The sequence below is a fragment of the Vombatus ursinus genome, unplaced genomic scaffold, assembly GCF_900497805.2.
Source record: "Vombatus ursinus unplaced genomic scaffold, bare-nosed wombat genome assembly UNPS02003292.1, whole genome shotgun sequence".
Lineage (NCBI taxonomy): Eukaryota > Metazoa > Chordata > Mammalia > Diprotodontia > Vombatidae > Vombatus > Vombatus ursinus.
The window spans coordinates 12,676,789-12,691,640 of NW_020943070.1; the positions used below are offsets into that span (position 1 = coordinate 12,676,789).

The 14,852-nt window shown below is 42.7% G+C and overlaps 1 protein-coding gene across 1 annotated transcript; it reads right to left on the reverse strand.

Annotated features, from left to right (window-relative positions):
- Positions 1-534: 534 nt before the first annotated feature.
- LRRC10 (leucine rich repeat containing 10) lies at positions 535-1,422 on the reverse strand. The gene has a single exon (XM_027871247.1). The coding sequence runs from the start codon at positions 1,381-1,383 to the stop codon at positions 535-537; it is 849 nt and encodes a 282-aa protein (XP_027727048.1). The 5' UTR covers positions 1,384-1,422.
- Between the last annotated feature and the right edge of the window lie 13,430 nt (positions 1,423-14,852).

Here is a 14,852-nt window from a genome sequence, read left to right on the forward strand (position 1 = left end):
CTTTATGTGGGAGAAATTGTTCAGGAAAGGAATATTCGTTACAATCAAGAGTGTGTTGTAGTTGGGTCCAAAGTGAAGTCAGCCAACGAGCATTTATTAGCGCTTACTATATGCCAGTCGGGGGAGGTTAGGTGTCGCAGTGGATAGAGTGCTGGGCTGGAGTCTGGAAGACCTGAGTTCAAATCTGACCACAGACACTTACTAGCTTTGTGACCCTGAATAAGTCACTTAATTCTGTTTGCCTCAGTTTCCTCATCTGTAAAAATGAGCTGGAGGAGGAAATGGTGAACCACTCTGGTATCTCTGCCAAGAAGACACTGAATGGGACAGGAAGAGCCGGACATTATTCAGACAACTGAACAACAAAAATGTGCCAGGCACCGGGTTAAGTGCTTGAGGGTACAAAGACAGGCAAAAGACCATCGCTGCCCTTGAGGACCTCACAGTCTAATGGGGGAAACAACATGCAAACAGCTATGTACCAACAAGCTATAGAAAGGCTCAAAGCGTGCAGATCATCACAGAGGGAAGGCCCTAGTCAAGTTTCTCAGAATTAGGAAGACGAGGGGCCGGGGGAGCCGGTGCCGGGACCTCATCAGCCTCCAGCTTGGCCATCCGAAGCCGCCTGGCTTTTCTGGGATCAGGCTCGGGGGTTTCCTCTGACCACCTCCCCACTCGCCGTACCCCCTTCGCCACCTTAGGGGCATTCCGGCATGGATTGTGGTCATAGATGACCAGCTTCAGGCCTGACAGGTGAGCCAGGCTGGGAAAGTAGGAGATGTTGTTTCGATCCACATCGATGACTTCTAGGAAGGGCATGTGGAGCAGCACCGGGGGGAAATCGGTCAGCAGGTTGCCCGAGAGCCAGATGGTCCTCAGCTCCTGGAGGCCACTCAGTCTCCTGGGGAGTAGGCGCAGGGCGTTGGAGCCAGCATGCAGGGTTTTGAGCAGGCTCAACTCACAGACGACCTCGGGCAGTTGGGCCAGACAGTTATTCTCTATCCAGAGGGTCTTGAGGTTCTGCAGCAAGCTCAGCTCCAAGGGCAGGTCACGCAGCTTATTGTTCCCTAGGTAGAGGATGCAAAGTTGCTTCAGCGTACACACCACCGGAGGCAAGGCTTTGAAATTGTTGAAATCCAAGGCCAGGATCTGAAGGTTCTGCAGCTGCTCCAGTTCCGGGGGCAGGCTGTTTAAATTGTTGTCACTCAGGTAGAGCTTTACCAGCTCCTTGAAGGAGCACACATGTAAGGGGAACCTTCGCAGCTGGCTGCTGCTCAGGTCCACCATCTTGTCCAATGGCATCTCCTGGAGGTCTCCGAGGAGGTAGTTCTGGCAGTCGTTGGCAGGGACGAAGGCAATGAGGGCCCGGATGGTGTTCCCCATCCTGAGCCGGGGCGCATGGTGAGCGCCGGCCTCCCACAGAAGCAAGGGTAGGGGTCTGAGAGCATCCGGGGTCCCTACTTTACAGATGGCTCCAGTGGTATTTCGTTCCATCCCATTATAACCTGTTGTTTATGTGGTAAGAGCCGTTCATCTTGAGAGCAGCAAAATGTTCCTGATAGAGGAATGAGTGTTGGGTGACAGACAGAGGACAACTTGGGAGACCAGCTCAGACTTGTCCAGAGCTCACCGCCAAGCAGCTCTTTTATCTCCGCCTGTCCTTGGCCAAAGATAAGGGGGAGAAGATTTGGGGAAATGATATCAGCTGACTGTCTGGTCTGAGCAGCAAGGCTGGTGGCAAGGGCTGACTGGCCAGAGTAAACCTCCTCTGGCATCTATTTTTAAACAAAACTAAACAGTTTCTGACTTAAAACAAAATGTACGAATGAAATGTTATTGGGCACGAGATACTTTACCCAAAATATGTGCCTCTAAACGCTGAATGAACCACCTAGTATGTCATGGTGTTTGGTCATCAGTTTCAACTTCTGCTGTTTGCCAATTGTGAACAGAAAGAAAAGAGAGATCTTTAAACTTTGAACGTATGGTACTGGCAGTGTCTGCTGTACTGGACCTGGATTTTGTTCCCTTTTTGTATTGTCTTTATTTACTTTATTGTAATCATTGTGTATGCAGGGCAGCTAGAAGGTACAGTGGATAGAGCAACCAGCGTGGAATCAGGAAGACTCATCTTCATCGGTTTAAATCCCATCTCAGAAACTTACTAGCTGTGTGGCTCTTGGTAAGTCACTTCACCTTGTTTGCCTCAGTTTCCTCATTTGTAAAATGAGCTGGAGGAGGAAATGGCAAACCGCTCTGGTATCTCTGCCAGGAAAACCCCAAATTGGGTCACGGAGAGTCAGACATGACTGAAAATGACGGAACAACAACAAATTATTAAGGAACTAAATAAAAATCATAGTCTTTTGGGAAACTCATTTTGAGTATCACCAGGTCATGGGATCATAGATTTAGAACTAGAAAGGATCTTATGAGGATTTGAACCCAGATTTTTCCCGATGCCAAGTCTAGTCCTCATTCTATTACTTTATGTTGCTTCTATTTGGTGTTGTACTAGCTTCCCTTGGTTACCTACCGAGGCAAATGCTCTTCACCAACTTTCCCTAATGGTTCTCTATTACATCAAGGATCAAATGTACAATCCTCTATTTTGCATTTAAAGCCATTTGTAACTTGGCCCCTTCCTACTTTTCCAGTCTTTTTTACAGGTTACTCCTTCCACATACTCTGTGATCCAGTGACATTGGCCTCTCACACAACACTCCATCAATAAACTCCAGTGGCTCCCTGTTATATTTGGGATCAAACGTAAAATCCTCTGTTTGACATTCGAAGCCCTTTGTAATCTGGTCGCTTTCTACTTTTCCAGTCTTCTTATACCTTAATCTCCTCCATATTCTCTGTGATTCCTTGCTGTTCCTCATACATGATACTCCTTCTCTAGACTCTGGGCATTTTCACTGTTCATCTCCCTTATCTGGAACGATCTCCCTCCCCCTCTCTGTCTCATGGTTTCCCTGGTCTCCTTTAAGTCCTAGCTAAAACCCCACCTTGGAAAGGAAGCCTTTTCCTACTTCCTCTTAATTCTAATACCTTCCCTCTATTATCTCCAGTTTAATCTGTCTATATTTTGTCTGGGGTGTATAGGGCTTGCTGATCCCTCTTCAGGGCTGCCCATCTACCTTTTGTGTTCACCTATTACCTAATTCTCACCTTTGCTCCAAGAAGCTGTAGCACGTGCGGGAGGCATACCTCGGCAAATTATCTCAGGCAGATGGGCTATAGCAGGTTGAGGGTATCCACCTTTGGTGAGTTAGGGGGATTCCTGCCCCAAGCATGTGTAGTCTTCTCCCAGTGGTATGGGCAGATGAGAACAATTTGTTCCAACAGCCATGAAAGCAACTGAAGTAGGTGTTGTGGAGCACTTAGGATCTTGGTCAGGCATAGAAGATGCCGAGGTACTGCATCCCCTGCCATGGCTGGTCACTTTGACTTTTGTCTTGCCACTGGATTTCAATGACTCAGGAAGAGAGTTTGACGACTTTGTGCAACTCTGCTTCGCTTAAATCTAATATACATGCAAATCAACACATCATCTGTGATGTCATTGGCCCTCTTTGGAAAAGGAGGCACAACACTATTGTTGTTTACATGTTGTCTCCCCCATTAGACTGTCAGCTCCTTGAGGGCAGGGACTGTCTTTTGCCACCATTCTTTGTATCCTCAGGCTTAGCAGGGGCCGTCTCCAGTCCTGATCTATATCTGGCCACTGGACCCAGATGGCTCCAGAGGAGAAAGTGAGGCTGGTGACTTTGCACAGCCTTCTCTCACTTAAATTCAATTCATTTGCAAGTCAGGGCATCACCTTCCTGACGTCAAGGTCCTCTTTGAGAAGGAAGGACAAACAACAACAACGACAGGCTTAGCACTGTGCCTGGCGCTTAGTAGGTGCTTAATAAATGCTTATTGACTGACTGAATGACAATGTCAAAAGCATTAGCTCTCCTTTCTTCTCTTGTCGGTTCCCCAGGCACATTTTGGGCTCCCTTCTCAGTATAACCAATCCACTTCCATAAATAGTCTGATGGTTGTGTCTGGACCATGATTTATAGCAGGTATTAGGATCTTTTCCTTTGAAAAAAAGACTTGTGAAAGATATCAGCCTCAGGGTTCACATGCCTAAAGAATTGCCCTTCCTGAGCCAGGGCTAGGAATTAGCTGAGATTGTTGACAGCTCTGATGATCTCCAGGAAACCGGGGAAGATTCCGAGTACTGTATCAGCTCTTGGATAACTGAGCAACATTTGTTTGGATGGAATGCCTGTATCTTGTGTGCTAGAGGATGTGTGGTAATGACATCTGACTCTGGAGTCTGTGATGTTGACAGGGACATTCGTGAAACTGCATTCACGCTGCAGGCATTCATCACAGAAGCCAACTGACTTGTGCTGGGAGTTAATAGTAAAATCAAAGAAATCACACTCTTGCAGCTGCTAATAGATACCATCAGCTAGGACTTCCTCTTCTTGAATCCTCGCTCTTGAACCATCCAGCTGACTCCTCCCCAGTGCAGCCCAGAGCACCAATTGCCAAGGCAATTCCAGATCGCTCTTTGGAACATTCTATTACATATGGTGTATTATATGTATATAATATATATAATGTATATAACATGTATAATAATATATGTATAACAATATGTATATAATGTATAAAATTATAAATATAAATGTATAATAATATGCATATAATATATATAATACACCATATCATATATAATATATAAAACATTTGGTCTATATTAATTACTAAGAAAAATAATAGAAATATCTATGTCACACCTATCATATTGACAAAACTAGGAGCCCAGAAAGGAAAATGACAAGTACTGAAGGAAATGTGGGAGGAAAGAAGCACATGATTCTTAGATCTATTTTATCCATCCTTAACCTCTCCTGACCTCCAGTCTTACTTGCCTATTGTACATCTTGAACTGGATATTGCACTAACACCTCAAATTGAACGTGTCCAAAAGTGAACTGAATATTTTGTTTTCCCCTGTCCCTTCAGTCCCTCTCCTCTTTCTAACTCCCCTATTACTGTCAAGGGAACTGCCACCCTATCAGTCACCCAGGCTTTCAAGCCAGGTGTCATCCTTCATTGGCATGGATGAGGTGCTCAGGGAAGACTAACTAGCACCTCTGATGTGAGGGTTTGCTGAGCCCTTTTCAGGGCTGTTCATCCACTGTTGGTGTCCACTTGTCACCTAACTCTCACCCGTGGCTCCTAGAAGCTGTAAAGCCAATTCCACAGATGGGCTAAACCAGTTGAAAGTAACCGACGGACGTCAGACCAGTTAGTGAGTTATGGGGATGTCTACCCTGAGAGAAATGATTATTAATAACCAGTTATGGGGGAGATTCAGGTTTTTTCCCTGACCCATTCAGTGTTAGAAGCCCAGCCTTTGAAGAACGTTACTGAGCTCTGCCAAAAAATTTACTTCACCTAGATCATCTTATCTAGGTGAATTCCTGCCCATTGTGTTCTACTTAGGTTTGGATGGGGATAAATTCTTTGATTAAATTGCCCAAGACCAGGGTAATTTGGAAGTAAATGACATGATCAAAGTCAGGTTTGCCCCAGCCCCCCTCATTAGAATAGGTCCACCTCATTATAATATTCATTTTCTCTCATTACTTATTAACCAATCAGAGTCAATTGCCATCATCAGGAACACCCACCCTTCCAAGGGCATATAAGGATTGAATGGATTCCATGAGGGGTCTTTGGCATTCAAGAGTGTCACTGACCCCTTTTATTAATAATATGCTATCATTATTAATAAAATGATCAATTACCCAGAAACCATGTCTCTTGAACTTTTAAAATGTCACAACCCTAAGCATGTGAAGACTTTTCCTGGCAGACTGGGCAGATGAGAGCTACTTGCTCCAATGGCCATGCAGGCAGCTGAAGCAGGCACTGTGGAGAGGTTGGTCAGACATTAAAGATGCCAAGGTCATCCACTGCATCGCAGGCCATGGCTGTTCATTTTGTCTTTTGTCTTGCAACTGGACTTTGATGATTCCGGAAGAGAGACTGAGGCTGAAAACTTTGTGCAACTCTGCCTCACCCAAATCCAATTCATGGGCAAGTCAAGACATCACTCCATGATGTCATTGGTCCTCTTCAAAAAAGAAGGATGAACAACGATAACATTCTCCACTCCTTACTTTTCACCATCGTCCCACATCCAACCTATTGCCAAGTCCTTTTGATTCTGCCTTCCCAGTATCTTTCATGTCCATCCCCTTCCTGCCTCTGACACTGCCACCATCCTGGTTCAGACCCTCATCATCTCCAGGATCAGAAGTAGAAGCTAAGAGACTACCTATCAATTGGGGTTTGACAATTTATCCAACAAATTATCACATGTGAATATAATGAAATATCATTGTGCCCCCAAGAAATGACAAAAGGGACAATTCAGAGAAACATGAGAAGACTTATAAGAATTGTTGCAAGGGCAGCTAGGAGGTGCAGAGGATAGAGCACCAGCCCTGGATTCAGGAGGACCTAAGTTCAAATCCACCCTCAGACACATAATACTTCCTAGCTGTGTGACTATGGGCAAGTCACTTAACCCCAATTGCCTCACTTAAAAAAAGGGAATTATGTGCTAACAGTATAGGGTAGTATTAGCTGAACCTATAAAATAGGACAGAACCTCTGAACAAGGTTAAAACTTCATAAACTAACTCCAGAGAACTTTATTACTTAATAAGAGTGTCCCTAGCTCTAGTTGACTCTATCGCACCCTCTGCAATCAGCATAAGCAAGCTTGAAGGCGCTATCTGTAGGGATTCCCCAGAGCAGTGACTCTATAGGAATCCCCAAGACCCCACAAGAAGCAAAAACCATGCATTTCACCCAGCCACATGAAAAAAAGGAGGAGGGGAGGTGGAAGACTAAGACAAGCCGGAAGATATTGGTCCTCAGAGCATTAACTAGAGCCTGGGATGGGGAACCTGCAGCCTCCAGGCCACATGTGGCCCTCTAGGTCCTCAAGTGCAACCGTGACTGCAGTCAAAGGGCCGCACTTGAGGATCTCGAGGGCCACATGTGGCCTGGAGGTCGCAGGTTCCCCATTCCTGAAGAGTGTTAGGCTTGCGGCAAAGAGGTCTAGAAGCTCAGCTGGGGCCAACCTCCCCCTCCTCAGAGGTTAGGATCCGGTCCCACTCTAATGCATCTCTAATGTCTCTAATGCAAGGAAGCAGGGAACTCTTAGCAGCCCATCTTCTGGGGTCTGTGCAGCATCAGAAAGGGTTAATGCTGAAGAGTAAAGAGGATTATCACAGGGGAAAAGCACAATTGAAAGACCGAAGTATAAAAAGAATAAAAGAATATAAAATACATTATAGAATGTATTATATTATGGGCTATAATATATATAATATATAATATTATGTTATAGAATATAAAAAGAATTAAAACCTAGCCCACAAAGCGAAAAACCAACAGGCACATAGTAAATGCTTAACAAATGTTCGTTGACTTGTCTTGATGTGGATGGCCTCCTCTTTGACAGGTGGAAGATACCAGAGGAGTATTAAGGTTGTTAACCAGTGATTCCTTGCTCTCTCCATATAACCAGCCAATTTTTTTTTGGCTCATGCATTTCTTTTATGACATCCTTTATGCCTTTACTCCTTCATAATCCCATGTTTGTTAAAGCATTACAACCTCTCCATTGCCCTAAGGTGCCCCCATTTTACAGATGAGGAAACTGGATCTCAGAGAGGTCACACAACTGGTAAATATCACAGCCAAGATTCAAACGCAGGTCATTTGTTCCAAATCCATGCCCTTCGTATCACCTGCTAGGACTATAAATTGCTAGATGCTCACTGAACTTAGGAAATGGTGTGCTACAGATCTCTGGGGACAATCCACGGCCTTGTCTATCCTCCTGAATACCATTTTGCATCTTGAATGCATGTCAATATTTATTCTTGCATGTGGTCAGGTCCAGCCTACATAGGTCAGAGAGGCTGCCAAACTTATGACTGCTTGGAGCTGATCCACCAGCCGCATAGCCCTCAGTGATCTAATGACCTATAAAGAAGAGGGGAGTTAAGACAGAAAGATCACTAACCAGAAAACCACGAGGCTGCTGTTGTTGGCTCTGGTTTGGCTTCAGTTAGCTGTAGGCCTGGAGAGGTGGAAAATAAACTCAAACCAAAAGAAAAGAAAAGAAAAGAAAATACCCAACCCCTCACATATTACAGCCTGGGATATTCTAATTTTCTCTCTTTCTTTTCCACACCAAGTCAAGTCAACAAGCACTTATTAAGTCTTTACTATGTGCCAAATATTGTACGAAGTGGTAGGGATACAAATACAAGCAAAAGAAACAGCGCCTGACGTCAAGGAGCTTCCATCCTGATGGGGTAGACGACATTCCTTCCCAGAATGGTTGCTGCATGCAGATTCCTTATGCTCAGCTGCTTACTGAATGAGGTGAACACAAACCCACGGTGGGAATTTGGGCCACCATCTTTCTCACTGTTTATGCTCTCTTTTCTCAGGATTTCTCTGGTTTGCTTTAAAGCCATCAGAAATCATCTTCAAGAAGCAGGAATTCTGGGGGAATTTGTGGGAGAACACCAACCCGAACTCTTTACTAAAAGGTACCTATAATACTTCCCATGGGAAGTGATTTTATCAGCTAGATTGGTGAGAGAACAGCTTTCTGATTACATGAATGTAATTTTCATATCCCCAAATGAACAAGGAATGTAATGGACCTTATGCCAATAACTAGAGGTGTTTCAGTGGAAACAGTACTGAATTTGGTGCCAAAAAGCCTAGGTTTGCTACTTCTTGTGTGACTTCAAATAAGTCATTTAAACTTCTCTGGGTCTCAGTTTCCTCATCTATAAAATGACTGAGTTTGATTACATGACCAGTTCTAAATCAATAAACCTATAACTGGATAGGCTCACAGACTGGATTATCTCCAGTTGTTATGGCTTTATATTTTTTGAGAATCCATGATACCTGAGGTTCTATTTGTTCAGCAGTGATAGGAGATCAGGGAAGGTAGTTGTTTTCTTCTGTTTTAAGAAGTAAAAGGATACAAGACATGGAGAGGGTCAGACTATGTCAATAGTTGCACCACTTTGAGGAAAAAGCTTATCTTTAGGGGTATCGCCATATTTCTTTTAAAGACATTATTACAATAGCTAAGATGTATACAGCTGAGGTTTGCAAAGTACTTAATCTCTATGATCTCATTTGACCTTCTCAACAACCTTGTATGGTAGGTGTTATTATTATGTCATTTTTACAGAAGATGAAAATTGAGACACGCAGAGATTAAGAGACTGGCCCCCAGGTCACACAGCTAGTAAATATGGGAGTAGACCCTTGATCTTCTTGACTCCAAATCAATTAAGTCAATCACTCTTTCTTCTACATTAGTGGTGTCAAATTCCAATGTTAACAGGGATCCCTGTGGATCACATACTGATAGAAAACCACATGTGTTGATTTCTTTTTGTATTAATTTATTTATTTTGTTAAATATCTCTCGCTTACATTTTATTCTGGTTCAGACCACACTAGGCAGTGTTGTGGGCCACATCCTGTGTTTCTGATGACTCTGTTTTACATCATACTGCCTCCAAGATCCCCCAGCCCTTCTCACTGTGTTTGCCTACCTGGAGCTGTCTTTTCTGTGCAGGGCCCCAGGTTCTAAGACCTTTCTGGACCAGGTTATCCTAGAGGAAGGGAAGAAGCATTTATTAACTGGCTGTTATACCACACCATATTTGCTTTACAAATATCCCAAATGATGCTCACAATGACTCTGGGAGACATTGTGATCCCCATTTTAGAGCTGAGGAATCCAAGGCAGACAGAGGTTAAGTGACTTGCCTGGGGTCACACAGTTATTTCATATCCATGGCTAGATTTTAACTCAGTCAAGTCTTCCTGACTCTAAGCCCGCAGCTAAATCCACTGCACCACCTAGCTATTCAGGGCTGGCCATATAAAGAAGTGGAACAACTAATCCTGTATAGTGTGATTAAATTGGTGCCAGACACATTTTTACTCTCCTTGTAATAGCTCCCATACTGCCTGAAATTCCATTATTAAAAGTTCATTCTTTCAACTTCTCTCTTAAAATTTAAGGCAGCAGAACAAAGGGGACAGAGAGCCAGCCCTGAAGCCAGTAAGATCTGAGTTCAAATCCTGTTGGCTGCTAGGCAAGTAACTTAGCCTCTCCATGTTCTAGGCACCTATACATTGCAAAGAAGGTGCCTTAGTAGATTTAGTAGAGGGAATTTCCTTACTTGAAGGTTCCTTATACACTGAAATCACAAATGGAGCTCCAGTCTCTACTTAAGATTCAAATATTCTTGTGATGCATCTTCGCACTAAGGTATTTGTGACTCTCAGATCTGCTTCTCCTGGGGAGGAAGGAGAAGTCGGTGGTCGATAAGAACCATGAGAGCCTTAGATCCTGAAGCTGTGTAAGTCTGGGAGGAGTAGGGTTCCCAGGAAGGCCACAAAAGGAAAACTTTGTCTCCTTCATCATTTTACCTTCCTTCCCACTAAATTGAATTATTCCTTGTCTTATTCCTTCTGGACCTTGCTTTCTAATATTTTGGCTAAATGAACTGAAAAAAAAAAACCACCTTACCAATTCTGTTAATATATCCTTATTAATATGTTATTTCCCCTGTCAGCTAAAATACTTACATATCAACAGAGGTTTTCTAAATATCATAGTTGTAGGAATTTTAGGCTATTTGGTATGATAGGAAAGTAGGAGAATTTGAGACAAGTCTTGTTTGTTTCAGTTTCCTCATCTGTAAAATGGGCTGGAGAAGGAAATGGTAAACCACTTCAATATCATTGCCAGAAAAACCCAAGTGGGATCATGAAGAGTTGGACATGACTGAAATGACAGAAGAAGAAAAAGAAGAAAAACAACAACAGCAACAACAAGACGACGACAACGGTAGTGGATTGTTTTGGGTGCTTTTAGAGATCCCTTCTATTATCTATATTCCATATATCTATATTCTATTATCTATATCCCTGCTATCAAGCACCAACAGCTTAACTCTTCTATGGGTATATAAGGCCAATCTAAAGACTAAACCAATCATTTTTCTTTTCAGAGAGGGAAATTGTACTTAGCTCTCCATGTTAGGTTAGTAAGCATTGATTGCTCATCTGAAATAGGCAGCTCAATGGCATAGTGGAGAGAGCACCTGCCTTCATGTCAGGAAAACTAGAGTTCAAATCCTGCTTCCGTTAGTTACTACCTATGTGACACTGCCCTCTGTGCCTCAGTTTCCTCATCTGTGAAATTAAGAAATTGGACTCAATGTTCCCTAAGGTCTCTTTCAGCTCTAAATCTATGATCCTGGAGAAGATGAACTGGTAATAGAAAGTGGTATACAATAAGTTGACTGTCCACCTAATTGGCTACGTGCCTGCGGTGTTTGGCTTGAGTCTGACTAAAGCCCTCCTGGTCAGGGATATCGGGTGAGCCTAATGGTTTGGGCTTCCCATGCAATTGACCTCTGCAGCAGAGCCTGGCAAGCCCAGACTTTACCTTGAACCCGTAGGATCCATTGGGATGGCATGGCCAAGGATGATATTTATTCCCTTCCCTCCCTTCTTCCCATCTCAAGTAATTGAAAGACTCAAGGGGCACCATCAGAAATGCTGACATTTTCTTTAGCATGACGCTGTTGGTGGAGGAATATATTAAAATGCTGTGTTTACCTGTTCCTGAAACAGAATACCAGGGTAAGAGGGATTCAACAACGATGAGGAGGAGGAGGCCAACCTCCTCTATGCATTTTCCCTTATTAAACATACTTGAATCAAATTCCTAAGGAAGTAAAGGTCACCTCTTCATGGAGAATTATCCATATCGTGGGTCCATTCCTTTTCAAGCAGGAAGACTCCTTCTGAATATCAAAATATTTTTCAAACCTGCCCCTTCCCCCCAACGTGATTGCTATCTTACTATTAGGCTCCATTGATACCACATAGATGATAGATACTGATTCTATGAATAGTAACTCTGAGAAAGCCCTCCCCTCCCCTCCTTCCAGGCATCTGTATCTCAAGGGTTGGGATCTGTAACCACATATTTGTTGGATGGCATTTAAAACAAGGAGCTGGGTCATAACATCACAAAATTTCAGCTTTGGGAGCAACTTCAGGGATCATCTAGTTCAACTCATACCTGAAGAAGAATCTCTTCTACCACACATTTGACATGTGGTCATTTAGCCTTTTCTTGAAGGACTTGAATGAAGTCTCTTCTGATAGAATGTAAGCTCCTTGAGGGCAGGAATGATTTTATTTTTGTCTTGGTATTTCCAGCAACAAGTACATAGATGCTAAATAAATGCTTGTTGATTGATTAATGATGGCTTACCCACTACACCCCCCCCCCCAAGGTAGCTTTGTGATAACTTTATTTGTTTGGAAGCCCAAATTTGCCTTTTTTCCACATACATTAATATTTCCTAGTTCTTCTCTTTGGGGCTAAACAGAACAGATCAAATCTCTCTTCTACTGTCACTGCTTTTCAAATACTTGTTGGCTGCTTTTGTTTCCTGAATCTTTTCTTCTCTAGGCTAAACACCTTCATTTCTTTCAAGGAGCCCTCACGTGGTATGAGCTGGAGCTTTTTTATCATACTGGTTGTCCTCCTATGGTTGCTTTCCAAATCCATGTCCTCTTCAAAAGTGTTGCTCAGAGAACCAGAAGAACATTGTACACAGTAACAGCAACATTGTGGAATGACCAACTTTGATAGACTTAGCTCTTCTCAGCAATGTAGTGATCTAAGATAATTCCAAGGGACTCATGATGGACAATGCTTCCCACACCCAGAGAAAGAACTATGGCGTCTGAATGCAGATTGAAGCATACTATTGTCTCTCTGTTTTTTTTTCTTTCTCATGGTTTTCTCCTTTTGTTCTGATTCTTGTTTCACAATGTGACTAATGTGGAAATATGTTTAATATGATTGTACATATATAGCCTATATCAAATTGCATGCCATCTTGGGGAGGGAGGGGAAAGGAGGGAGAAAAAAATTTGGAACTCAAAATCTTATAAAAGTAAATGTTGAAAACTATCTTTGCAAATAATTGGAAAAAAATACTCTTAAATGGGAAAAAAACCTCAGAATACAAAAGAAGTGTTGTTCAGAACTGAACCAAATACCCTAAGTGTGGTCCAATCAGGGCAGAGGACAATAGGACTGATGAAGTTCAATTGTTTTTCAGTTGTGTCTGATTCTTTGTGACCCCATTTGGGGTTTTCTTGGCAAAGATACTTGAGTGGTTTGCCATTTCCTTCTCCAGCTCATTTTACAGATGAGGAAACTGAAGCTAACAGAGTTAAAGAACTTACCCAGGCTCACACAGCTAGTAAGTATCTGAGGTAGGATTTGAATTCAGATCTTTCTGACTCCAGGCTCAGTGCTCTATCTATTCTGCTACTAGCTGCTCACAATTGGACGAGCACCTCCTTATTCCTGGAAGCTATGCTTCTTTTGATGCAACCCAAGATTGTATTAAGTTTCTGGGCTGCTATACCACGGTGTTGATTCTCATTGAGGCCACTAAGGACTCAGGCCACTAAGAAATCTAGATAGTTTTTAGATAAACTACTCTTAGACCATGCTTCCCTCATCTGGAGCTCGTGAATCTTTGAACCTGATATTTTCCTGATTACATTTCAAGGGAAATCTAGCCTGTTGAGCCTTTTTGGATCCTGACTCTGCCTTATGACAGAAACAGGCTCACTCTTTTGTCAGCAGGTCAGGGCAAGAATACCTTTTCCTAAAAATAGGGCAGTGTGACACTCTATCAACACATTGGAAAAACTTCTTCCAGGGAACCCATTGACTTTGGGACCCATGTGGTGATAAGCTTCCTGCTCTGGATTCCAAGCATGACCATAGCAGCATTCCAGACCCAAGAGCCTTCTATGGGGCCAAGAGTCGCATCACAACTGAAGTGTTTTTCATCAAACATCAGACATGAAGCAGAAACTCACTTTAATATGACTCCCTCACCCCCACAAAAGGAATGGGAAATATTGGTGGCCCCACTCATAACCATATTTGACCAGTCACAGTAGGCACACGTCCTGTTAATAATAAGTGATGCATGTATACATGGATTTATGTATGTATATATGATCTATTTGTTAGGGATCTTATTTCCTTCATGTGTATATTCTCCCCCCCCCTTTTTTTCCCTATCAGAAGTTGGATCACACACAACAAAGTTGTGAGGTTATTTAGCGTTAAAGAATGAGGTTGTTTATCACGTGACAGGATATATTATCACAGATAACAAGAGTTAATTATCCTGTAAAAACCACGACTTCCATCTACAGGTTAACAAGAGTTAATTATCCTGTAAAAACCATGACTTCCATCTACAGGTTAAGTTAATTCAACTGTTTCCCTTCCCTTTGGGTACTAAAATTGTCACATAATAGTCAGTGAGCATTTATTAATAAATGACTATGTTTCAGACACTGCGTAAGCACTGGGGATATGAATACAAACAAAAACATAGTACCTGGCCTCATGGAGCATGAATTCTAGTGGGGGAGAAAAGAACGCAAATAATTAACTATATAGGAGTTATATACAGTGGAAGGTAATTTGAAAAGGGAAGGCATTAGCATCTGGGGAGACAGGCCTCCCCTAGAGGAAGAAAAGAAATCAGGGAAAAGGAGCCATGGAGAACTGGAAAAACAGAGCATTCAGTTTCCAAACAGGAAAAAAAACCAACCTACATATTAGATATATATTGTATGATATAATAGAAAGA

Excerpts from the sequence above, each read along its gene's own strand:
- LRRC10 (XM_027871247.1), bottom strand. The coding sequence starts at position 1,383 with ATGGGGAACACCATCCGGGCCCTCATTGCCTTCGTCCCTGCCAACGAC.